General features: G+C 35.9%; 1 protein-coding gene across 5 annotated transcripts in view; it reads right to left on the bottom strand.

Annotated features, from left to right (window-relative positions):
* Window positions 1-20,246, bottom strand: part of Ncam2 (neural cell adhesion molecule 2) — a 464,091-nt gene that overhangs the window by 82,477 nt on the left and 361,368 nt on the right. For all 5 annotated transcript variants that reach the window (XM_045149438.1, XM_045149439.1, XM_004654373.2 and 2 more), the window contains one exon: window positions 18,926-19,099. In XM_045149438.1, coding sequence (XP_045005373.1) covers window positions 18,926-19,099 — 174 coding nt within the window. The remainder of the gene's footprint in view (window positions 1-18,925; window positions 19,100-20,246) is intronic.

The raw sequence follows: 20,246 nt of genomic DNA, 5'->3' as shown, positions 1-20,246 counted from the left end.
TATGATAGTAGACTCAATGTGACCAGATTCAAATTCCTCATGTTGTATGGATTATAGCACCTAGAACTGCAAACCAAACTGAGCCCTTTTGCCTTATTATTTTTTCTTGTTGGTAATTTGGTCACAGCAATGGGAAATGTAAATGTTATAATGGGGGAGAGACGGAGTGAGAAAGATTGATTTTATGCCATTCAGTTATTTCTGAGGAGGGTTCACTCTCTCCAATAAAAGCATTTTTTAGATAACATACTAATTTGAACTTGTTTATTACTTATTTAATTTTTCTATGTGAATAAAGTGTGAACTTGTGTGCATATGTGTTTGTATGCATGGGGGCATATGTGTGGGAATACATGTGTGCTTATATGTGTGTGTGTGGGGGGGGTTGGGAAAGGCCAGGGATTAACAGTAGATATTTTATCTGATTTCTCAATTACTTATTTTATTGAGGCAAGGTCTCTTACTAGAGCCCAGGGCTTTCAAACACATCCATTATAGCTAGCTAGCTTGCCCTCAGAGATCATCATTTTCTGCATCCAGCATACTGGAATTACAGGACAACTGTGACATCCACTTCAAATATGCCTGTATCCTGGGATTCAAATTCCTGTCTTAATACTTTCATGGTAAGCACATTATCTATTGAACCATCTCTCCAGCTCCTTCAATAATTTTCCTAGAGCTCATAATACATCTACATCTGCCTCCTAGGTGGTGGGATGGTGGGATATTGAGTTTGCTAATACAGTGGGTATTCTATTAGTTTTTTTTTTTAAATGTCATCATAACATAGGATAAAAAATTCCCCCATATATAAAACAACTTTGAGGAGATATGTCTATATAAGAATACCTTCTATATATATTTGTGTAAATATTTGTGAATGTATGTTAATATATAGATATACATATATTTCATATATTTAGATTAGACAGAACAAGTGCTCATTATAATTTATTATTAATATAATTATGAGTGATGGCTTCACAGTTAAGATATTTGCCTGCAGAGACAAAAGACCCAGGTTTAATTCCCCAGGACCCACATAGGCCAGATGCAAAAGGTGGCACATGCATATGGAGTTCATTTGTAATGGCCAGAGGCCCTGTTGGACCATTCTCTCTATCTCTCTCTGCCTCTTCCTCTCTCTAAAATAAATGTGTCTGGTGTTGTTTGCAATGGCTAGAAACCCTGCTACACTCTCTCTCATCCATCTCTCTCTCTCTCTCTAATCAACAAAGGGTAGGATCCTTATATTCAAGGTAATAAAACCAAAGTTTACCTTTAAAATAATAACCTTTAGTTCCTAGACCACTATGAAACATTCACAAATAGGCACCCTTAACCCAGTCTCCCACACAGAGCAGAGAAGGGATGGTGGTTCAAAGAAACCTCTCCCCCACAAGGTCATATTGACTGTTAAGACAGGAGTAGATGTGAAAGTCGTCATACTTGAGCCTCTCTTATCAATGATTCTGCTTATATGCCCTGATGTAAGACACATGCAGGGCTGGAGGAATGCTGGAGGGTTTTAGGCATGGGAGATGGCCAGGATGATGAGCACAGACATCCTATTCTGGACCTTCCTTGCTCCTGGAGCCACATAGAGTACACTATGTGTCTCTGTGCCATGTGTTTGGGAAGAAAACAAAGAAATTTGTGTGAGAACTCCTTTAGGAAGGAGATAAAAGAACCCTAATTTCTTCTCCCAAATGCAGTTGGAGTGACGCCCCCCCCCCCCCCACTAAAAAATGAGAGGCAGGATTGGGCACAACCTGGATCTATACTCTTCTTTTCAATTTCCTCCACTTTGTTTCAGATGAGACAGCTAGCTTCCAAGATAGCCCAAAAGTATCTGCTCCCTGTCTCCTGAAAAACAGGGCTCATTTCAATAACACAAGGAGAACAGGAATTGCCCCTTGCTTCTCTCCAGAGACTTCAGGAAACAACTGGAACACATACTAATGTAACTTCAGATACCACGGAGGAAATTATTCTTACAGATAAATTTTTAACTCAGTAAGCACCTGATATTTTTAAAAAATTACAAAAATTGGTAGCCAAACAAGATACAATCTTAAAACAGTTGCTCCAGGTGGCAACTTCTGTTTTGTTATAATGAGGAAGCCAAGAAAAATAAAAAGGCATCAGAAAGGGAAATAAAGCAAAAAGGATAGATGTCACCTGGAAATCATAACAGTAATGAAGGTTGCTCAGGGAAGGGCACATTCATTGGAACATTTAATTGGGTAAAATATAAACTCTGTTTACTTAATGTCAAGGTTTCAACCAGCAGAGAAACTGAGTCTTATAGTTAAGGCCTCAACTAGTAACAGCTCACTAATGCTAATTTGTCATGGTTTAAGGATTATGAAAAATGGCTTTAAGACACTCAGTAAAGTAAATTAGGTTCTTCAAGGTGTTAATTATTAGAAAATCTGAGTCTTAAGATAAAGGTTCATGCATAGGTATTTAATTTCCACAGATGAGGTACTCATACCCAAAGACATTGTGATTTTAAAAAATAGATGTTGTTTTATTATACTAATTCTATTCAATGGTCATTACTAGATTTAATCACTTAGGTTTAAGTGATCTAATTTCAGTCACTATAACCTTTATGCTCCTGTTAGGTAAAATATTTGGGATAGTTTGTCTAAGATTTATGAATTTTAAGACTGGGTAATACGTAAATTATTTTATGTTAATAAAAATGTCTATGTTACATAAAATCAATTGGATGGTGAAAGGAAAACTTTCCATGACAAAACTCAGCTTTACAATTATATGAACACAAAACCAAACCTACAGAAAGTAGTGCAGGAAATTCTCCACAGAGAAGAAACAAAGAACCAAACACAAATGCCTACAAGAAGCAGATCACAACAACCAAACCCAGAGTAGACACAAAAAATATCAAATTCAATGATAACACCAACACACTCTACCAGCACAACATGGCAAGGATCAAATCAAATCTCACAGTCATCACCCTAAATATTAATGGCCTTAATTCACCCATCAAGAGACACAAGCTAACAGGGTAGATCAAAAAACTAGACCCCTCAATCTGCTGCCTTCAAGAAACCCACCTTACCAATAAGACAGAAACCTTCTCAGGGTGAAAGGGTGGAAAACAATATTCCAAGCAAATGGGAATCAGAAACAATTTCTTAGTGGGCACTGACCTGTAACCCCCACTACCAGCATGGGACTACCATCCACAATGAGCTTTTGATCAGAGAAACCTACAAGGTTTCCCAAAACAATGACAGATTTCTGTCAGAGTACTTGATGACCCACCAAAGGTCAGCAGTAAGATCCTATTGCTGAAGACTCCATACGTAGCTGACAGGTAAAATGGAATGGCATGGCTGGAAGCCAGGAGAGTCAGTCCCCAGACAGTCAGCATGTCTAGTGCCAGAAGGAGCTACATGGGAGAATGGGGGAAATGACCAATATCTGTCCAAGCAACTCATTGTCTAACCTAATTAGCAACAAATAACCTGATGTGCTGCCCGCACAAGTGCAATAGTGGCACACAGCCATGGTGGGGAACCAACTGCTCTTGATTTGGCTAACTGATCCCCTCAGTGGTACGAGACCCATAGCTGGAACTGGGAAACAAGTCAGAACCATACCCAAACATAAGCCCACTCTCCAATATCAAGCTACCATCAATCATGAGCTACAAGAGGGCCTACACCTATCAAACTCTCTATCAAAAAACTAATTGTTAACTCAATTTTCCGGGTGCTAACTTACTCTCTGTTGGAGAATCTGCTTCTCTTTTTCAGATAGATGCAGATCCTAAGGAGAGAGCTGCCCCAACATACCTCAAAAGGGGCCTGACTGAAACTAAGGACAATTGGCGAAATAAGCAAGGGTGTTGTTTTCCTGATGAACTGGATACCAGCAAAAGGGAAGGAGACCAACACAGAGTAAAATCAACTCCTACCAAGTCAGAGAGCCAGAGCCTCAGAGGCCCTCAACACCTCATCACTGAAGCAGACTAAAAATGAACCCAACATGGCTCAGGGAAATTTTGCAGAAGAGGGGGTGGAAAGAATGTCAGAGTCACATGTTGGGTCATGATATGCAGAGACATTTATCATACCAATAACTGTGAGCTAACTCCACAATACATGGCCTATTTACATCAAGAAGGAGGGTCCAATGGGAGGGAGTAGATCATGGATGAGCCTAAACAATGGTCCCAAACTGCCTGTATTTGCTGAAAAGAAAACTAATAATTTAAATTAAAAAAAAAATCCTGAAATATATTAAAATTCACAAGCTACCACATACAAAAGTGAGAGTTCAACATTAGACCCATAACATTCAAGAAAACCTCAGGATTATCATTTCAGAGAAAGGAGTTAAAAACAGGCAATGCAATCAAACATTTGCACAATGTGCTCCCATGCCCTTTTATTTGGTTGAATACATCTTTTTCACCATAACAGTAATGCTTAAGAAAAAATAAAACAACTTCCTACTCTAGAATCTAGATTCCTAAATATGGGGGAAAGACAGATTTCTGTCAGAGTACTTGATGACCCTTCAAAGATTAATGGTAAGACACTACTACTGAAGACACCTTATGTGGTAAAATGGAATGGCATTGCTAGAAACTGGGAGAGAGTCAGTCCCCAGAGAGTCAGCGTGTCTAGTGCCAGAAAATGCTACATGGGCAACTGGGGGAAAATGACCAATATCTGTCCAAGCAACTCATGGTCTGAACTACTTAGCAGCCATACCCTGTTGTGATGCTCACACAAGTGCAATAGTGGCACACAGCCATGTTGGGAAACCAACTGCTCTTGATTTGGCTAACTGATCCCCTCAGTGGAACAGGACCCATAGCTGGAGCTGGGAAACAAGTCAAAACCATATATAAACATGAGCCCACTCTCCATTATCAAGCTACCACCAATCATGGGCTACAAGAGGGCCTATACCTATTAAATTCTCTATAAAAAAGTAAGGGTTATCTCATTTGTCTGGTACTAACATACTCTCTATTGGAAAATAGGCTTCTCTTTTTCAGATGGATGTAGATCCTAAGGGGAAAGCCACCCCATCATACCTCAAAAGGGCCCTGGCTGAAACTAAGAAAAATAGGCAAAACAAGCAAGGGTGCTGTTTCTTGGTGAACTGGGTACTAGCACAAGGGTGAAGGAGATCAACACAGAGAAAAATCAACTCCTACCAAATGAGAGATCCAGAGAACCAGAGGCCATCAACACCTCATCACTGAAGCAGACCAAAAATGAACCCAACATGGTTCAGGGAAATTTTGCAGAAGAGGGGGTGGGAAGAATGTCAGAGCCACATGTTGGGTCATGATATGCAGAGACATTTATCCTACCCATAACTGTGGACTAACTCTAGAGTGCATGACCCATATACCTCAACAAGAAGGGGCCAGGGGGAGGGGGTAGGACGTGGATAAGCCTAACAATGGTACCAAATTGACTGTATTCACTGAGTATAAAACTAATTAATAATAAAAATTAGCTGACATTTCTGCAACATTTGATAATGGTGAAGGCAAACATTTAACTGAATGTGAAAAATTCTGCTTCTGTAAATAAAGCTTAACAGTGTCTTCATGTTGCCTTTAAATATATCCAGCAATACAAGGCTCACCAAATACTTGAGGAAACGGCCCAGCATTGATAAATGATAAAACAAATAAATACAAAAAAAAAAAAAAAAGAAAGAAAAAAGCCAGGTCTGGTGGCTCACACCTTTAACCCCAGCACTTGGGAGGCAGAGGTAGGAGGATTGCTATGAATTCAAGGCCACCCTGATATGACAGAGTGAATTCCAGTTCATCCTGGACTAGTGTGAGACCCTACCTGAAAAACCAAAAGAAAAAAAAAAAAAGTAGTATTTGACTGGAGAGATGGTTTAACAGTTAATGCATAGCCAAAGCAGGACACAGGTTCAGTTCCCCAGGACCTATGCAGGCCAGATGCACAGGGGGCACAAGGGGCACATGTGTCTGGAGTTCATTTTCAGTGGCTGGAAACCCTGGTGTGCCTGTTCTCTCTCTCGGTCTGTCTCTCTTCTCTTCAATCTCTCTGTTTGGAAATAAATAAATAAATACATTGTAGGAGAGATGAGGACCACATCACAAACATGAAATAACCAGTGATGAGAATGTTTATAATTTTAAACTATCAATAATTTCATTAAAGTATAAATGAAAACTATTCAGTAAAACAAAAGCAAAATACAGACAGCAGGAAGGAAAACACAGAAACACAGACAATTACTTAATGCTGAAAAATAAAGCCTTCAAAATAAATCTTAACAGAAAATAGTAAGAGCTGAATTTAATTAATACCCAGTATATACACATATCCAAACATCACCAAATTTGTATGATTATAATGTACCTGTTTACCACACAGATAAAACAAGAAAATTTCTAATGTATAGTGCTATTTATTAGAAAAGACTGATGTAGGTATGACATTGTCATAGTGAGCTTTTCATTGCTGGGATGTACCTCCAATCCAGACACAGTTTATAGAAGGAACAGAATTTATTTCAGGTTTACAGATCCAGAGGATGTTGCATAATTGTGAAAAGGAGAAAACTCACCACAAAAAGCAAGAACAAAAACTGGCAGCCAGAGCCTGGTATGGTGACAGACACCTTTAATCCCAACACTTGGGAGGCAGAGGTAGGAGGATTGCCATGAGCTTGAGGTCACCTTGAGACTACATAGATAATTCCCGGTCAGCCTGAACAAGAGTGAGACCCTACCTCACCAACCCCCCGATAAAAACAAAAAAACAAAAAACAAAAAACTGGCAGCCAAGTAGCTGGGAAGCCAGGCAGAACTCAGACTTCCCTTGGGCACACCTGCTGCATACTTTGAGCTCCAATTCCAGAACCCCACCTCCTGTAAATAAAGCTGGACAGGGTCTTCATGTTGCCTTAAAATATATCCAGCAATACAAAGTTCACCAAATACTTGAGGAAATGTTCCAGCATTGATAAATGATAAAAAAAAATGGTTGCAATTTGATGAGTTTGTAGATAAGTAAACACTATTATCAGCACCACAATGGCATAAACATATCACATAAACATATCACAGTGTCTTCTTTTGTGACCCCATGTTTCATATAAGATTTATATTTTACTCTTAGAAAATTTTAAGTTCACATATCATACATTATAGTTAATTGCAGACCCTAAACTATAGGAAAATGCCTTGGATGTATTTGCTTTGCTTAACTGAAACTTAGTATTCTATGACCATCATCTTTTACTTTTCCCTGTCTGTTGGGAACCAGTTAACTTCAGTTCTATGATGGAGATTTCCTAGAGTGTGACCACATCATATTTATCTTTTCTCTTCTGTCTCATCTCATCTACAATCCAAGAAAAATTTGAAAATGGTAAAACTGTCATATGGATATACATCTACTTTTGAGAAATGCTTATATAAGTCTGTTGTCCATTTATTTAGTGATTCATTAAATAGTCATGTATAACAATTTATTTATTTGCCAGGAGAGAAAGAAAGAGCAAAAGAGTACAATGACCTCTTGCTTCCACAAATAAATTTCCAATGCATATGCCGTTTTGTATGTTTGGCTTTAGGTGGTATTAGGGACTTGAACTTAGACTGGTAGACTTTATAAGAAAACACTTTAATTGCTGAGCCATCACCCCAGCCCTTACTTTTAATTTTTTTTTATTTCAATTTCATTTTTCACATTTCAAGGTTTGATTTTTTTTTGTTTTATTTTAGTTCCTTACCAATTCTGTTTTTGATAATAGCCACCATAACAGGCACAAAGTGTTATTGTGGTTTTCTTTTTTATTTAATGATCAACTAAACACATTTTCTAATCAAATACAGTAAAATAATCCTGTATATGTCATGCTAAGCAAGCTGTAATAAAATAAAGTTAGTGTTGATTGGGGCAATATGAAAAATATCCTTATTGTTCTTAGTGATAACAATACAGAAAATTTATTTAATAATGGTGTATGGTAGAAAATTGCATGAAATTCAATAAAGAATTTAAGAATTTAACAATGTTTTGTTGTGGCGATGACTGCTGGTTTTAGGAAGCTAAAATTCAAATTAAATTTTGGCACCTGCTTAGAGAGGAAGGGAAGCTCAGAGAGTAGCATTTCTTTAGTTGTGCCAAATGTTTCCTGTGTCTAAAGTTTATAGTGATTTTGGTTGATGGGTTAACTAATTCAAAAGCATGCAAAAGAAATATACAGTATACCACCCTATTCATTTATCCCAACAGTTATGCCTGGACTAGTACTTTAAGTTGTGTTCTAAAACTTTTTTATATATATTTTTTATTTGTTTGCAAGAAGAAAGAGAGATAGAGAGAAGAGGAACAGAGAAACTGGACACGACAGGGCCTCCAGTGGCTACAGAAGAACTTCAGATGCACACACCACTTTGTGAATCTGGCTTTTATGTGGGCACTGGGAAACTGAACTCGAGTTATTATGCTTTGTAGACAAGTACCTTAACATGTGGGCCATCTCTCCAGCCCTTTAGGCTATTTTTAATCGTCTTTAAAGCCCATCATTGTGACATATCAAGAGAAAAAGAGACATAGACACTTGTCTAAGGACACCTGCACCTTGAAAAATGTATACAAGATTATTAATGCCTCTCTGTCTTCTGTATTCTTTTATTTATTTATCTTTATACTAGTTATGTATATATTGTTTATACAGCCATGATGGTACCATCATTAAACCTCCTCCCTGTCATCCCCCCCATGAGAATTATAGGTGCTGCATTGTGGGAGTGGCCACCAGTTATGGGGAGAGGCAATGGCTTTGTGCATAATGACCCAATTTATGGCTTTAACAATCTTTCTGCCCCCTCTTCTGCAAATTTTCCTGAGCCATATTGGTTTCACTTTAGGTCTATTTCTCTAATCTTTGTTTTCCTGCACTATACTGCTCATTAGTAGTTGTGAAAATAATTCACAATTTAATTTTTTTTCTTTTTTAAAAAAAATATTCATTTATTTGCATGCGTGTGCACATGCATACCACAATTTCTTAACACTGCAAACAACTGCAGGTGTCACATTATGCATGTGGTTGGAGAACTGAACTGATAGGCTTTGCGACCAAGTGTTTTAAACACTGAACCATTTCTCCAACTCCCATGATTAGATTTTTCATAATTTATTTGACTACTTCTCATACAGATTCTATATGATTTATATACACCAACTACAGAGTTTAGAGTATTCCCGTTATTACTTTCAAATTCTGATTACAGTCTAGCATTGTTTCTGCACTGCTGTGATAGTGGGTTTCAGTTAACTTTGTAAAGATACATTGATTGTTACATTAGTTACTTGTTACTATTCAATTTAATTTAACTAATGATTTAGTAAATTCACATATTCAGATGCTTTATTGGATTATAAATGTTTATTTGATTATACATGTTTATATACATTCATTTTATTGAAACTGCATCTTTTATGTATTTGTTTGTTTATTTTTAGAGAGAGAGAAATAGACAGAAATAGAGTAGAGATAATCGGTGCCCTATGGCCTCAGCCACTGAACTAGAATGCCAGACAATGTGCCACCTAGTGGGAATGTGCAACCTAGTGCTTGCCTCACCTTTGTGCATCTGGCTAACATGGGATCTGGAGAGTCAAACATGAGTCCGTAGACATTGCAGGCAAGCATCTTAACTACTAAGCCATCTCTCCAACACTTGAAGCTGGTTCTTATGTTGCCAGGCTGGAATCCAACTTACCATGTAGCCAGAGCATGCCTTGAATTCTTTATCACTCTCTAATTCATCCACAAGTGCTAAGGATCATAGGTATGTACCACAAGTCCTGGCTTGATTTTTAAAACATTTTCACATTTGCTACTAAAGAATGAGGAATGCTGGCATTACTTACTGATTTCACTTAGTAATTGGCACCTAAATTGCAATACTTTATCCATTAATTTTTACTCTATTCTAATTTAATTTTCTTCTTAAGCCTCATAAAGTAGAGGCATTACCTTGTATGTCTAAGTTTATCTCCAAAATAATAGATGTATTAAAATAAGAGAGCACTTATTATTCACAAATAAGAAAGAATTTCTATATTATACAAACTATCTCTCATAATATTTTCACTAGACTAATTACGTTTACTGAAATATTTTATTATTATTTAATAGTATGCACTATATATACCCTCAATTACAGTTTACATGCTAAACTCTATATCATTTAATAACCATGTGAAAATTAGCATGTACATACTGTATATAATCTGTAAAATCATATTGACAGTTCAATGAAATTAAGCATTGAAATATCTGAAAAATCCTATTGTGCTGTCATTCTCAGACTGTAGTTAGTCATTACAGTATGCAATTAGAGAAAATTGGGAGAGGGAGTAAAACTAAAAAACTTCCATTTAAACTTCAGTTTAGAAAATACTGTTTTCAAATTTAAAAATTTGCTTTATCTTTGGGAACAAAATGAATTTCTTTTGTAATATCGCTGCAAAGGGAGAATATTCACTTATTTTAGTTGAGATTAGCAAGACTTGAATGTATGTCTCTACCAATTAAACATCTCACAAATCAAAAGAAATTTGCTAGTTCATATAATTATTTAATCTCTTAACAAAAACTTAATATTTGAATTTTTTTTTTTTCATTTTTACTTTGGAAATTGAGAAAAAACTGGATGTTTGCATGATTACTATTTTCTGTTCATTTAGTACCCAATGATACGTATAGAGCAAACAGATTTACAGACTTGTAAGTTAAGTTACTTGCCAGTAGAACTCATGTACATACCAGACAAAAAGTCTGGCTAGGTTTGTAACACTTGTTTCTCACATAAGTTACTCAAAATGGCCAGGGTGTTGACCACAAATTTATTTGAAATTCTGTGTATTTAAAAAAAAAATAGTTGCATGTCCCTCACTGGTTGGAAGTAAAAAGAGCACTCTAGCTTAACATTGAAGAAAAGTATATCAAATGGTCAAATCTCAATTGCATGTTAAACCTAGTATCAAGGATGACTGAGCAGGTGAAATTCAGTTATTTCAGAAAGGGACCTACTAATAGGAAAATAGTTGTCTAGTAATATTTCCCTGCTATTAAGATAAAGCAAAAGCTGATTGTTTTATATCTTGGTAGTTATATAAGCAATTAGGCAGTGATTCATGAAGGTTATATGATGAATTTATAAAGAAGAAGCTGAATATCAATTAAACTCACATAAATTTAAATAAAAAGTCTTCACACTAAGGACAAACATAAATAGCTGAAAAATTCCAAACTCAGCACATCTGTGTTTTCGTATGCAAACTGTATCTATCTTCTCACAAATGAAGCATAGTCATTGAATATAATTGTGTTCACATAGATTCTTTAAATTTTAATATGCTCTACAAACAACCTAAATGTATAACATGAAAGTATCAAAGAATTATGTCTTCACTCTTCAAACCTATGCATTTTAAAACATATTTTCAGCTTTTTACAATCGTGTTCACATAGGTGGCTAGAGAAGGAAACCTTTTAAAACATGCCAAAATTAAATATACTATTTTCAACATTGGTTTTAATGGAAAGGTGATCTCATAGAATAATAAGTAAACTCTAAGATGTTAAAATTGAAGAGGACAAGAGCTCTAATTGTAGAGGGGCATCGATCTCATCATTTTCCTAACAAATACAGCAGTGCTGAAGGAAGCAATATGGCATATAATAATATACAGAGTCCTGTAAAGAAGGTAGAAGTGGAATAGCCTCCTTGGGAAAACAGAAACAAGTTGGGAGTTGAGTCCAAGATAAATGCATGGACCCAGGACTCTGGGAATGTCTGGAAAACAATAAAAGGGTAGATTTGAAAACACACACAAACACATAGCTGAATTCTAGTAAAAAAAAAAAAAAAAAAAAATCAGCCAGGGATGCTAACACTCAGGAGGCAAAGGTAGGAGAATCACTGTGAGTTCAATGCCACCCTGAGACTACATAGTTAATTCCAGATCAGCCTGGGCCAGAATGAGACCCAACCTCAAAACACACACACACACACACACTCACACACACACAAAATCATATTGTATGTCGTTGAAACAGGACCCTAGATTGACAAAATGTCTGATTTCCCCTGCTTTGAAAAATAGTAATAAAAGGCATTCTCTTACAGAATAGAAAATCCAAACTCCAGAAATAAATATATGGTATTTTGGTGTTCCCAGCTTTACAGTGCTTTGGGAAACACAGAACAAATTTGAAGGAGTGTAATCTGTATGATGCGATATGCATAGAAACTTGGGCCATGAACAAGTCTCAGGGAGAAGTAGAAGCAAAACCATAAAATATACAAGCAAGTAATCAACATGAGATTCCACTGAAGCAAACCAACAAATCCAGAAAACAAATCAAGCAGTAAATTCAGAAACTACATATTCAGAATCCAAGTTTATGTTTTATGTATGTTTAAAAAGCTTACAAATCAAAGAAGCAACAAAATGAACAAAACATGTAACATATCAAGTAAATTATGATAAAATTCAAATAAAACATGCATTCAAAGTATGGTCATTAAGTTAAGATCTCAGTAGAAAGAAAGAAAGAAACCCTGGATTAAACATCAGTACAAATATGAAACATAGAGTTGAATAAATTACTAAAAATATAGAACAGAGATGAATATGAGTGAAATGTAATTAAATGTATGTGTGATGATATCAGATAATTTCATTTCTGAAGTTAAAGAAAATAGCATAGAAACAGGATGTGGATTTCAGAATGAAAGAATATCATATTGGAAGGAAACCACATGAACACATTGATTTTACAACTGATCTCAATTATGAAAAATATGCATCATCTCCAGATTTAGAAATCATGTTGAGTCATAAGCAAAGTAAATAAGGGAACCACACATTAAATCATGTAATTAAATGCTGAATATTACCTTTAAGTAAAAACAGCCGAACAGAAAATGTCAGAATATGGACAAAGAGAAAGTTCATAAACAGTAACAATGGAAACCAACAGAGAGTAAAATTTCCTTAGGTTGTCAAGTGATGTAAATATCAAACCTGAACCAGTCTGTGAATGAGATTTTAAACAAAATTAAGTAAGACCATTAAGAAGATAATGCTTCAAGGCTTGGGGAGATGATTCAGCAGTTAAGAAGCTTCCCTGCAAAGTCTAATGACCGGGATCGATTCCCCAGGACCCACCTAAAGCCAGATGCACAAAGGGATACAATGATGCATCTGGAGTTTGATTACAGTGGCTGGAGTCCCTGGCATACACATTCTTTCTTTCTTTCTCTTACTCCGTCTCTCTCTCTCTTTCTCTCTCTCTCTCTCTCTCTCTCTCTCTCTCTCTCTCTCTCTCTCTCCTTGCAAAAAAATGAAATATTATAAAATATAATGTTTCCATAAATGAATAGAACTTATGGACCCCCCTCAAAGTTTTAGGCAACTGCAAGTGTGACTATAACATTCAAATTTTTCACAGTAGTTGAAAGTTTTTAAAGATGATTGTAAATAATAGATTTTATAAATAAAGAAAGCTACATAAGAATTCTGTATACAGGATCCAATGTCTTAGACCCTATATAACAATGTTTTCACATGTTATTATACCCTGATTCTTATATATCTGCTTCATATCCACATGTAATGAAAATAAAGAAGCATGTGATTAAGTTTTCTCTCAACATTCTCTCACTGAAATCACTAGCTACCCCCAAAACATACATATCTGAAATCTATCATACATGTTCAGAGCCTCACACTCACCCTGCAATCTAGTTAATCATACATGTGTGAAGCTTAGTAAATGGAGACATAAAAAACTTGTGCCTTGTTTTCATCATAGCACATTGTATAAAGCCCTCCATTCTATTTTTCTATATTCACATATGACTTTGTTTCATAATAACACACTTCGAAACTAGTGATGTTTCAAATTTTGAATTAGTATTTATGTCAAGCAAATTGCTCCACATCTTATCTCTCTCTAGGCATTTAATACATATTGTAAAAAGACCACATATACAGCACACACACAGACACACACACAAACACACGCACACACTTTCAGACTTTACAAGTCAGTAGTCCGTATTATGCTTTTTCTTTTATTTAATTAATTAATTCATTCATTCATTTATTTATTTTTGACATAGAGTTTCACTGTAGCCCAGGCTGACCTGGAATTAACTATGTAATCTCAGGGTGGCTTCAAACTCATGGCAATCCTCCTATTTCTGCTTCCCAAATGCTGGGATTAAAGGCGTGTTCCACCACACCTGGCTTGCTTTCTCAATTATTAATTGAATACTGGGTAGAAAATTAATAATTTTAATAGTAGCTAACTTAGAATCATACTTCCTATTTATCCTTGATTTTAGTTTTATTATTAGTAATTCACTTGACCTAAGGAAAGTTATTGAACACAATCTCATTTCTATCCTAAATATGTCCTACTTTTAATTTGTTGGCCAAGATCTATTAATTTAATATGTTTTTCTTACTTAACACAGTAAGCAGCACATAATGAATGCTGAGAAATGTTAGTTATCTCTAATGTTGCTATTATCTGATTATAGGTACATTGATCTCTTTATGAGGTTAAAATTATGATATTCTGGCTAGCACAAATACATTTTAAGAGTAATTTCACTTTTGAGAAATATGGGTGAGTTTAAGTTCCCAATAGCAGCTCCCAGCAAGGAGATGGGGACCTTAGTTCGATAGCAAGAAGAAAACTGAGCATGGCTAAAAAATAAAGAAAAAAAATTTAATATTTTATTCCAACAGAAAATTCAGAAAGGAATATTTTCTAGCCAATACCTCACTTTTGGTGATAAAGCCTGATTGCAGACCTAGCTACACTGTGTTTGAAACTCTGAACTAAATACCTGTAAGCAAATAAATGAAAATTGTCTTAAAAAAATAAAATGAAATAGTGACCTCCCTCATAGCGTTAGTTATACTCTGTAAATTTTCAGGTGATAAATGGTAAAATTGCTAACTCGAAATATGTCAATTTTGGTATTTTTACCAGTTAATGGATTATTTGGAAAGGATTCATAAAATGTTTTGAGGGGGAAATTAAAATATACCAATTAAAATATTTTACAATAGAAAATGTTTAAGCATGGTGCTAAAATGAATGGAATAAACTCATCTATTTATTTACCCTCATTTCTATTTATACTCAGACCTATGCACTACAAAGTTTATTGCATACCACTAGTGTTTTAAGATCAATATAATCAAATCAGCTTCTAAAAAATACCTATAAACAAATAAAAACATTATTGCAATATAGAGACCTCAGCACAATCTTTTCCTGTTAAGGTCATATAGCTATGTTCTGCTCAGGAATGAAGATATATTAGGCATTCCACGTACTTTCCCAATAAGCTTGGACACGAGTGGATGAGGAGTTAGGAGAATAAAAGAAGTGTCCAGGTGGGCAATCTCCAAGAAATTCTCAGTCCACTGTTTCCTGCCATAATCCAATTGTCAAACCAGCAAATAGGACTAATACCCCTCTTTCTAATCTGCGCATTGCCTCCTTTTACAGGACACTTTATGGTTCTGACTCCATTTCTATATTGTTTAATGAATGATAAAACACAAAAATAAATATCTGATACAGTAGATACCAGGAGTGGAAGAAGATGCATGAGCTCTGGATGAAGCAGGTGATAAGATATGGTGTAGTGTAGGAAAACAGTGGCTAAGAACATTGTGATGTATAATGCAATAGCTACCAGATCACTAAGTGGAATATAACGCTATCACATTCACAATAAACTATGAGGAAATCAAAAGGATCCATGAGGGCTGGAGGGATAGCTTAGTGGTTAAGGTGTTTGCCTGTGAAGTCAAAGGACCCAGCTTTGATTCCCCAGGACCCATGTTAGCCATATGCACAAGGTGGCACATGCATCTGGAGTTCGTTTGCAGAGGCTGGAGGCACTGGCACACCCACTCTCTCTCACTGTCTCACTCTCTCCCTCTTTCTCTCAGTCAAATAAATAAATAAGGATAAAATATTAAAGAAGAGCCATGAAAGACGCATGAGCTGTGCTGCAAACCTGTCACGGGGAACAAAATGATTCACTTGGTGAGCTTGGATCTGCTTCTCTACTTATTTTTATTTGGGGTGGGGTTCAAGGTAGGGTTTTTCTCTATCCCGGACTGACCTGGAATTCACTATGTAGTCTCAGGCTGACCTAGTACTCATAGTGATTCTCCTATCTCTGCCTCCAATGCTGGGGTTAAAGATGTGAGCCACCACACCTGGCCTGCTTCTCTATTTTAGATGTTGGAAAATCTGTTTACATGACCCAATGGGGAAATTACAGTGAATTTCCCCGTTTTCTTGGTGATGTTATAGCCAGATGTGTTATGGAATTATATATCTTTTCTTATATTTAAGTCATGTCATGCTACTGACCGAATGCAAGGTAAAAACAACTGAACAGGACATTATGACTGTTCAATGGAGGCAGGGGACAATAGCTATCCAGATAAATCCCCAGGTACACAGCCCAGAAACAATCTACCATAAGAAGAGTGCTATTTCTGAGAGGGATAATGCTCTCTTTAGAGTTTTTCATCCAGTTGGCCCAGGCATTTTTTATTTTTTTTGAGTCTGCATTACCACTTACTCTATTTTTCAGTTCTACTTCCTGCCTATTTTAATAACTATTGATCTCTACTATACACCTTGAATCTTAGCCACCATTTATCATGGACTTATAGATATGTGCATTATTGCAAGAGAAAGCATAAGGACTGACTTATAACATTTCCAACAGTAGATAAAATGATAGTCATTCCCATGTTCCCATCTCAAAAAGTTGGCACTTGAAATACTGAGATTAGTAGAGCATCTTAGGCTAAATTTTTTTTTATGTGCTGTAAGAGGGTAGAGAATAATTATGATAACTATATTATTACATGGTATTAAAATAATACAGTACAATTCAATGTACAAAATATGATTTTGTTTGCCAGTTACCTATAATAAAGCAATCAAATGCTTATTGTGAAAGCCCCTCAGAAGAGGAGACATAGTGAGATCACATTGGGGGTGGTTTAATATAAATGAGCATTTTTAGGAAATGTTGAAAGAACTCAAGTAAGAGAATAAGAAATGTGTAATTAAGGCTAAGCTATTTCATGAAGGACACGTTGACAGGATAAAATCAAAGTCACTAAATGAAAATGGACATAAAGTATAAAGTTTATGTGATAACCTTGTAACCCACCCTAACCATCAGATCATTGTTTTAGTTTATAGTAAACACAATTATGGATAGTTATAAAATTTAAATGTGATAGGATATCCTGTTTCATGTTTTATAAGCATGAACTTCTTAACTGTATGTTTAGAACAATTACCACTTTATTAATGGGAGAGAAATTCTATAGGCCTAATTTCATAATGGTAGGATTTGGCCAAATGGATTTTGTTGCCAGTTTGCCTCCCCATTTGTCCATACTAATTTTTGTGCTCTCAGGCAAGCTGGTATGGCATTACAAAAGTGAACACAGCAAGAGTGATTTGCATAATAAGGTGGAAGGTGAGGAAGGACACCCAGATATTTTCCTCTGACTTCCACATCTGGGTGTCCTTCCTCACCTTCCACCTTATTTATTTGGAAGAGAGGGAGTGAAAGAGGAGGGAGGGAAGGAGGGAGGGAGGGAGAGAGAGAGAGAGAATGGACATGCCAGGGCCTTCAGACACTACAAATGAATTCCAGAATTAAGTGCCACTTATAGAATCTGGATTTATGTGGGTATTGGGGAATCAAAGTTCATTAGACTCTGGGGGCAAGCACCTTAATCACTAAGCAATCTCTCCACTCCTGAAGTCTTTTTTTTTTTTTTTTTTTTTTTTACCTGATCACTATAGTAGTATGAATGGATGGCACCCAATATATTCAGTGTTGTATTAAAGTTGTTAATTTATGAAGGTCATATCACTATGGGTGGATCCTACAGTCCAGTCCTAAGATGTGGTGGTGGATTTGGAAATACACTCTAAGATAAGCAAAGTGCCTGAGTTCTTCCTGGAGATCCTAAGTGTGCTTGCTTGCTGGTGGTCACTTGTGGTTTATCTCCCTCAATTTCCCTCTCTCTCTCCTTGGGACTGTGAAAGAAAGCCAACTTCCTCTGCCATTATGGAAGTTCCCCTTGATATGAAATCTTCAAGAAATCCTTCATCCATAACAGTGCCTGGTTTGGAGGTTCATTTCAGCAACCTGAAGCTGCCTACTACAGTCACCTTGAATGGATTAAAACCAATAATATTCATTCATGATACTGTCATCTTGTAAGAAGCTTGGGGAAAGTTTATGGCATGGGAAGAGTAGAGTGAGGACACATTGTTAATGCTAGAGTATCCATATATAGTATGACCTTTCTTCATGGTTGTGCTTGAGAACCCACCTTTAGTGTGCTGCAGGGACATACTTACTTTAACATTCTGCCACTCACCAACACCTTCTTTCTTTCTGTCTTAAAAATTACAAATAACATTTTATTCCTCTATAAAGGTATGTATCTACACACACAAGCACCACATATAATCAATACACACACACACACACACACACACACACACACACACACACACACACATGCTTGCATGTAATATATAAATTATATACATACATACATACACTTATACATACATACTATTGAAGATATATTGTTATTCTCAATGAAAATAACAGGTCCTCTCAAACCCAGAGCATTAAAGGAAAAGAAAGGTTGAAGGATACTGGAGAGCTATCACACAGGTATATGGAATAGCAGTATACATTAATCATGAATCAATGAAAATAGCAGCATATATTAATCATACAATGACATCTCTGACTCACTTTGAACTCCATGGGAGCGTACGATTTTCCAGATCTCCGATGCCACTTCTTTGACATCCACTTGATAGTGGTGAATAGGCACCCCTCCATGGGAGTCTGGTTTGTTGAATGAAATCTTGGCTGTGGTCTGTGACAGCTCTATGACCTTCACTCCATGGGGACTGGAGGGAACATCTACAAATTAAACACAACCCAGAAAATGTGGATGGTTATTTTTAAGACTTGATCCTATGGAACTAGCAAGGAAGGAAAATTGCTCTGCATATCACTTAACATGCTTAAATTACAACCCCTTTATAAAGGGGTATAAATAAACCCTTTGTAAGAAAGAATGTGTCAATGTTTGTCACCACAGCAAATCACAATTAAAATATTCAGCAATTATACAAGAAAATCTCCTTTTGTTTTGGAAATATTTTATGTCTATATCTCTCTTATGTGTTTAGGTAAAGGTTAGTATTTCTATACAAGTTGTCCAACCATCATTTATTTTTCATTTAATGAAAATATATCTTTACAACAGTTATTGAGTTTTTAATCCCATTTTCCTGATAGTACTGGAAGGTGAACCAAAGCAAGCCTTCTACCACTGAAACACAGAACCTATTTAATCCCTTTTAAAATTGTTTGAAACAGACTGGAGAGATGACTCAACAGCTATAAGTGTTTGTATCAACACTTGGTGGCCCAGGTTTGAATCCACAGGAAAACCAGAAGCAAAAAGTGGCCCATGCATCTGGAATTCATTTGCAGTAGCAAGAAGGCCTGGTACAGCTAACCCCCACTCTGTCTGCCTGTCTTTCTCTCCATTTTTCTCAATTCCTGCTTGTAAATAAATAAAAATATTTTAAAATAGTTATGAAGTATTCAAGGGTATATTGTGGTATAAATCTGTTTAAGCACAAAAAGATATCTTAGGTGCTTATTTCAGTTTCTAATATTGTGAATACCTTTATAAAAAGAATTGTTGCAAGATAAAATAAATCAGGAGAATAAAATGAGAAAGAAAATATTTTTAACAAGGAAATTAATGAAACAAGTATTATAGAAACTTCAAGATTTACATTAAACAGTGAGGAAATTTCTCATTCTCTTTTTTTCCCATATGATGTATGAAATGATATTAGCTTTAGGAAAATGAATATGACATTTGCTAAGAAATATTATATGTGTGCGTGTATTTATATGAAATAATATCCTGATAACTTAGTATTCATAAAAATAAAATCTTGCTGTGCAAATCAAATTTTCCATATTTTCATGAAAGAAAGAAGAGCTCTTTAAATTGGTTACAAAGTTGCTTTATAAGTGGCACTGGGCA

Source organism: Jaculus jaculus, chromosome 5 (assembly GCF_020740685.1).
Source record: "Jaculus jaculus isolate mJacJac1 chromosome 5, mJacJac1.mat.Y.cur, whole genome shotgun sequence".
Taxonomy (NCBI): Eukaryota; Metazoa; Chordata; class Mammalia; order Rodentia; family Dipodidae; genus Jaculus; species Jaculus jaculus.
This window is presented reverse-complemented; position numbering and strand designations above follow the sequence as displayed.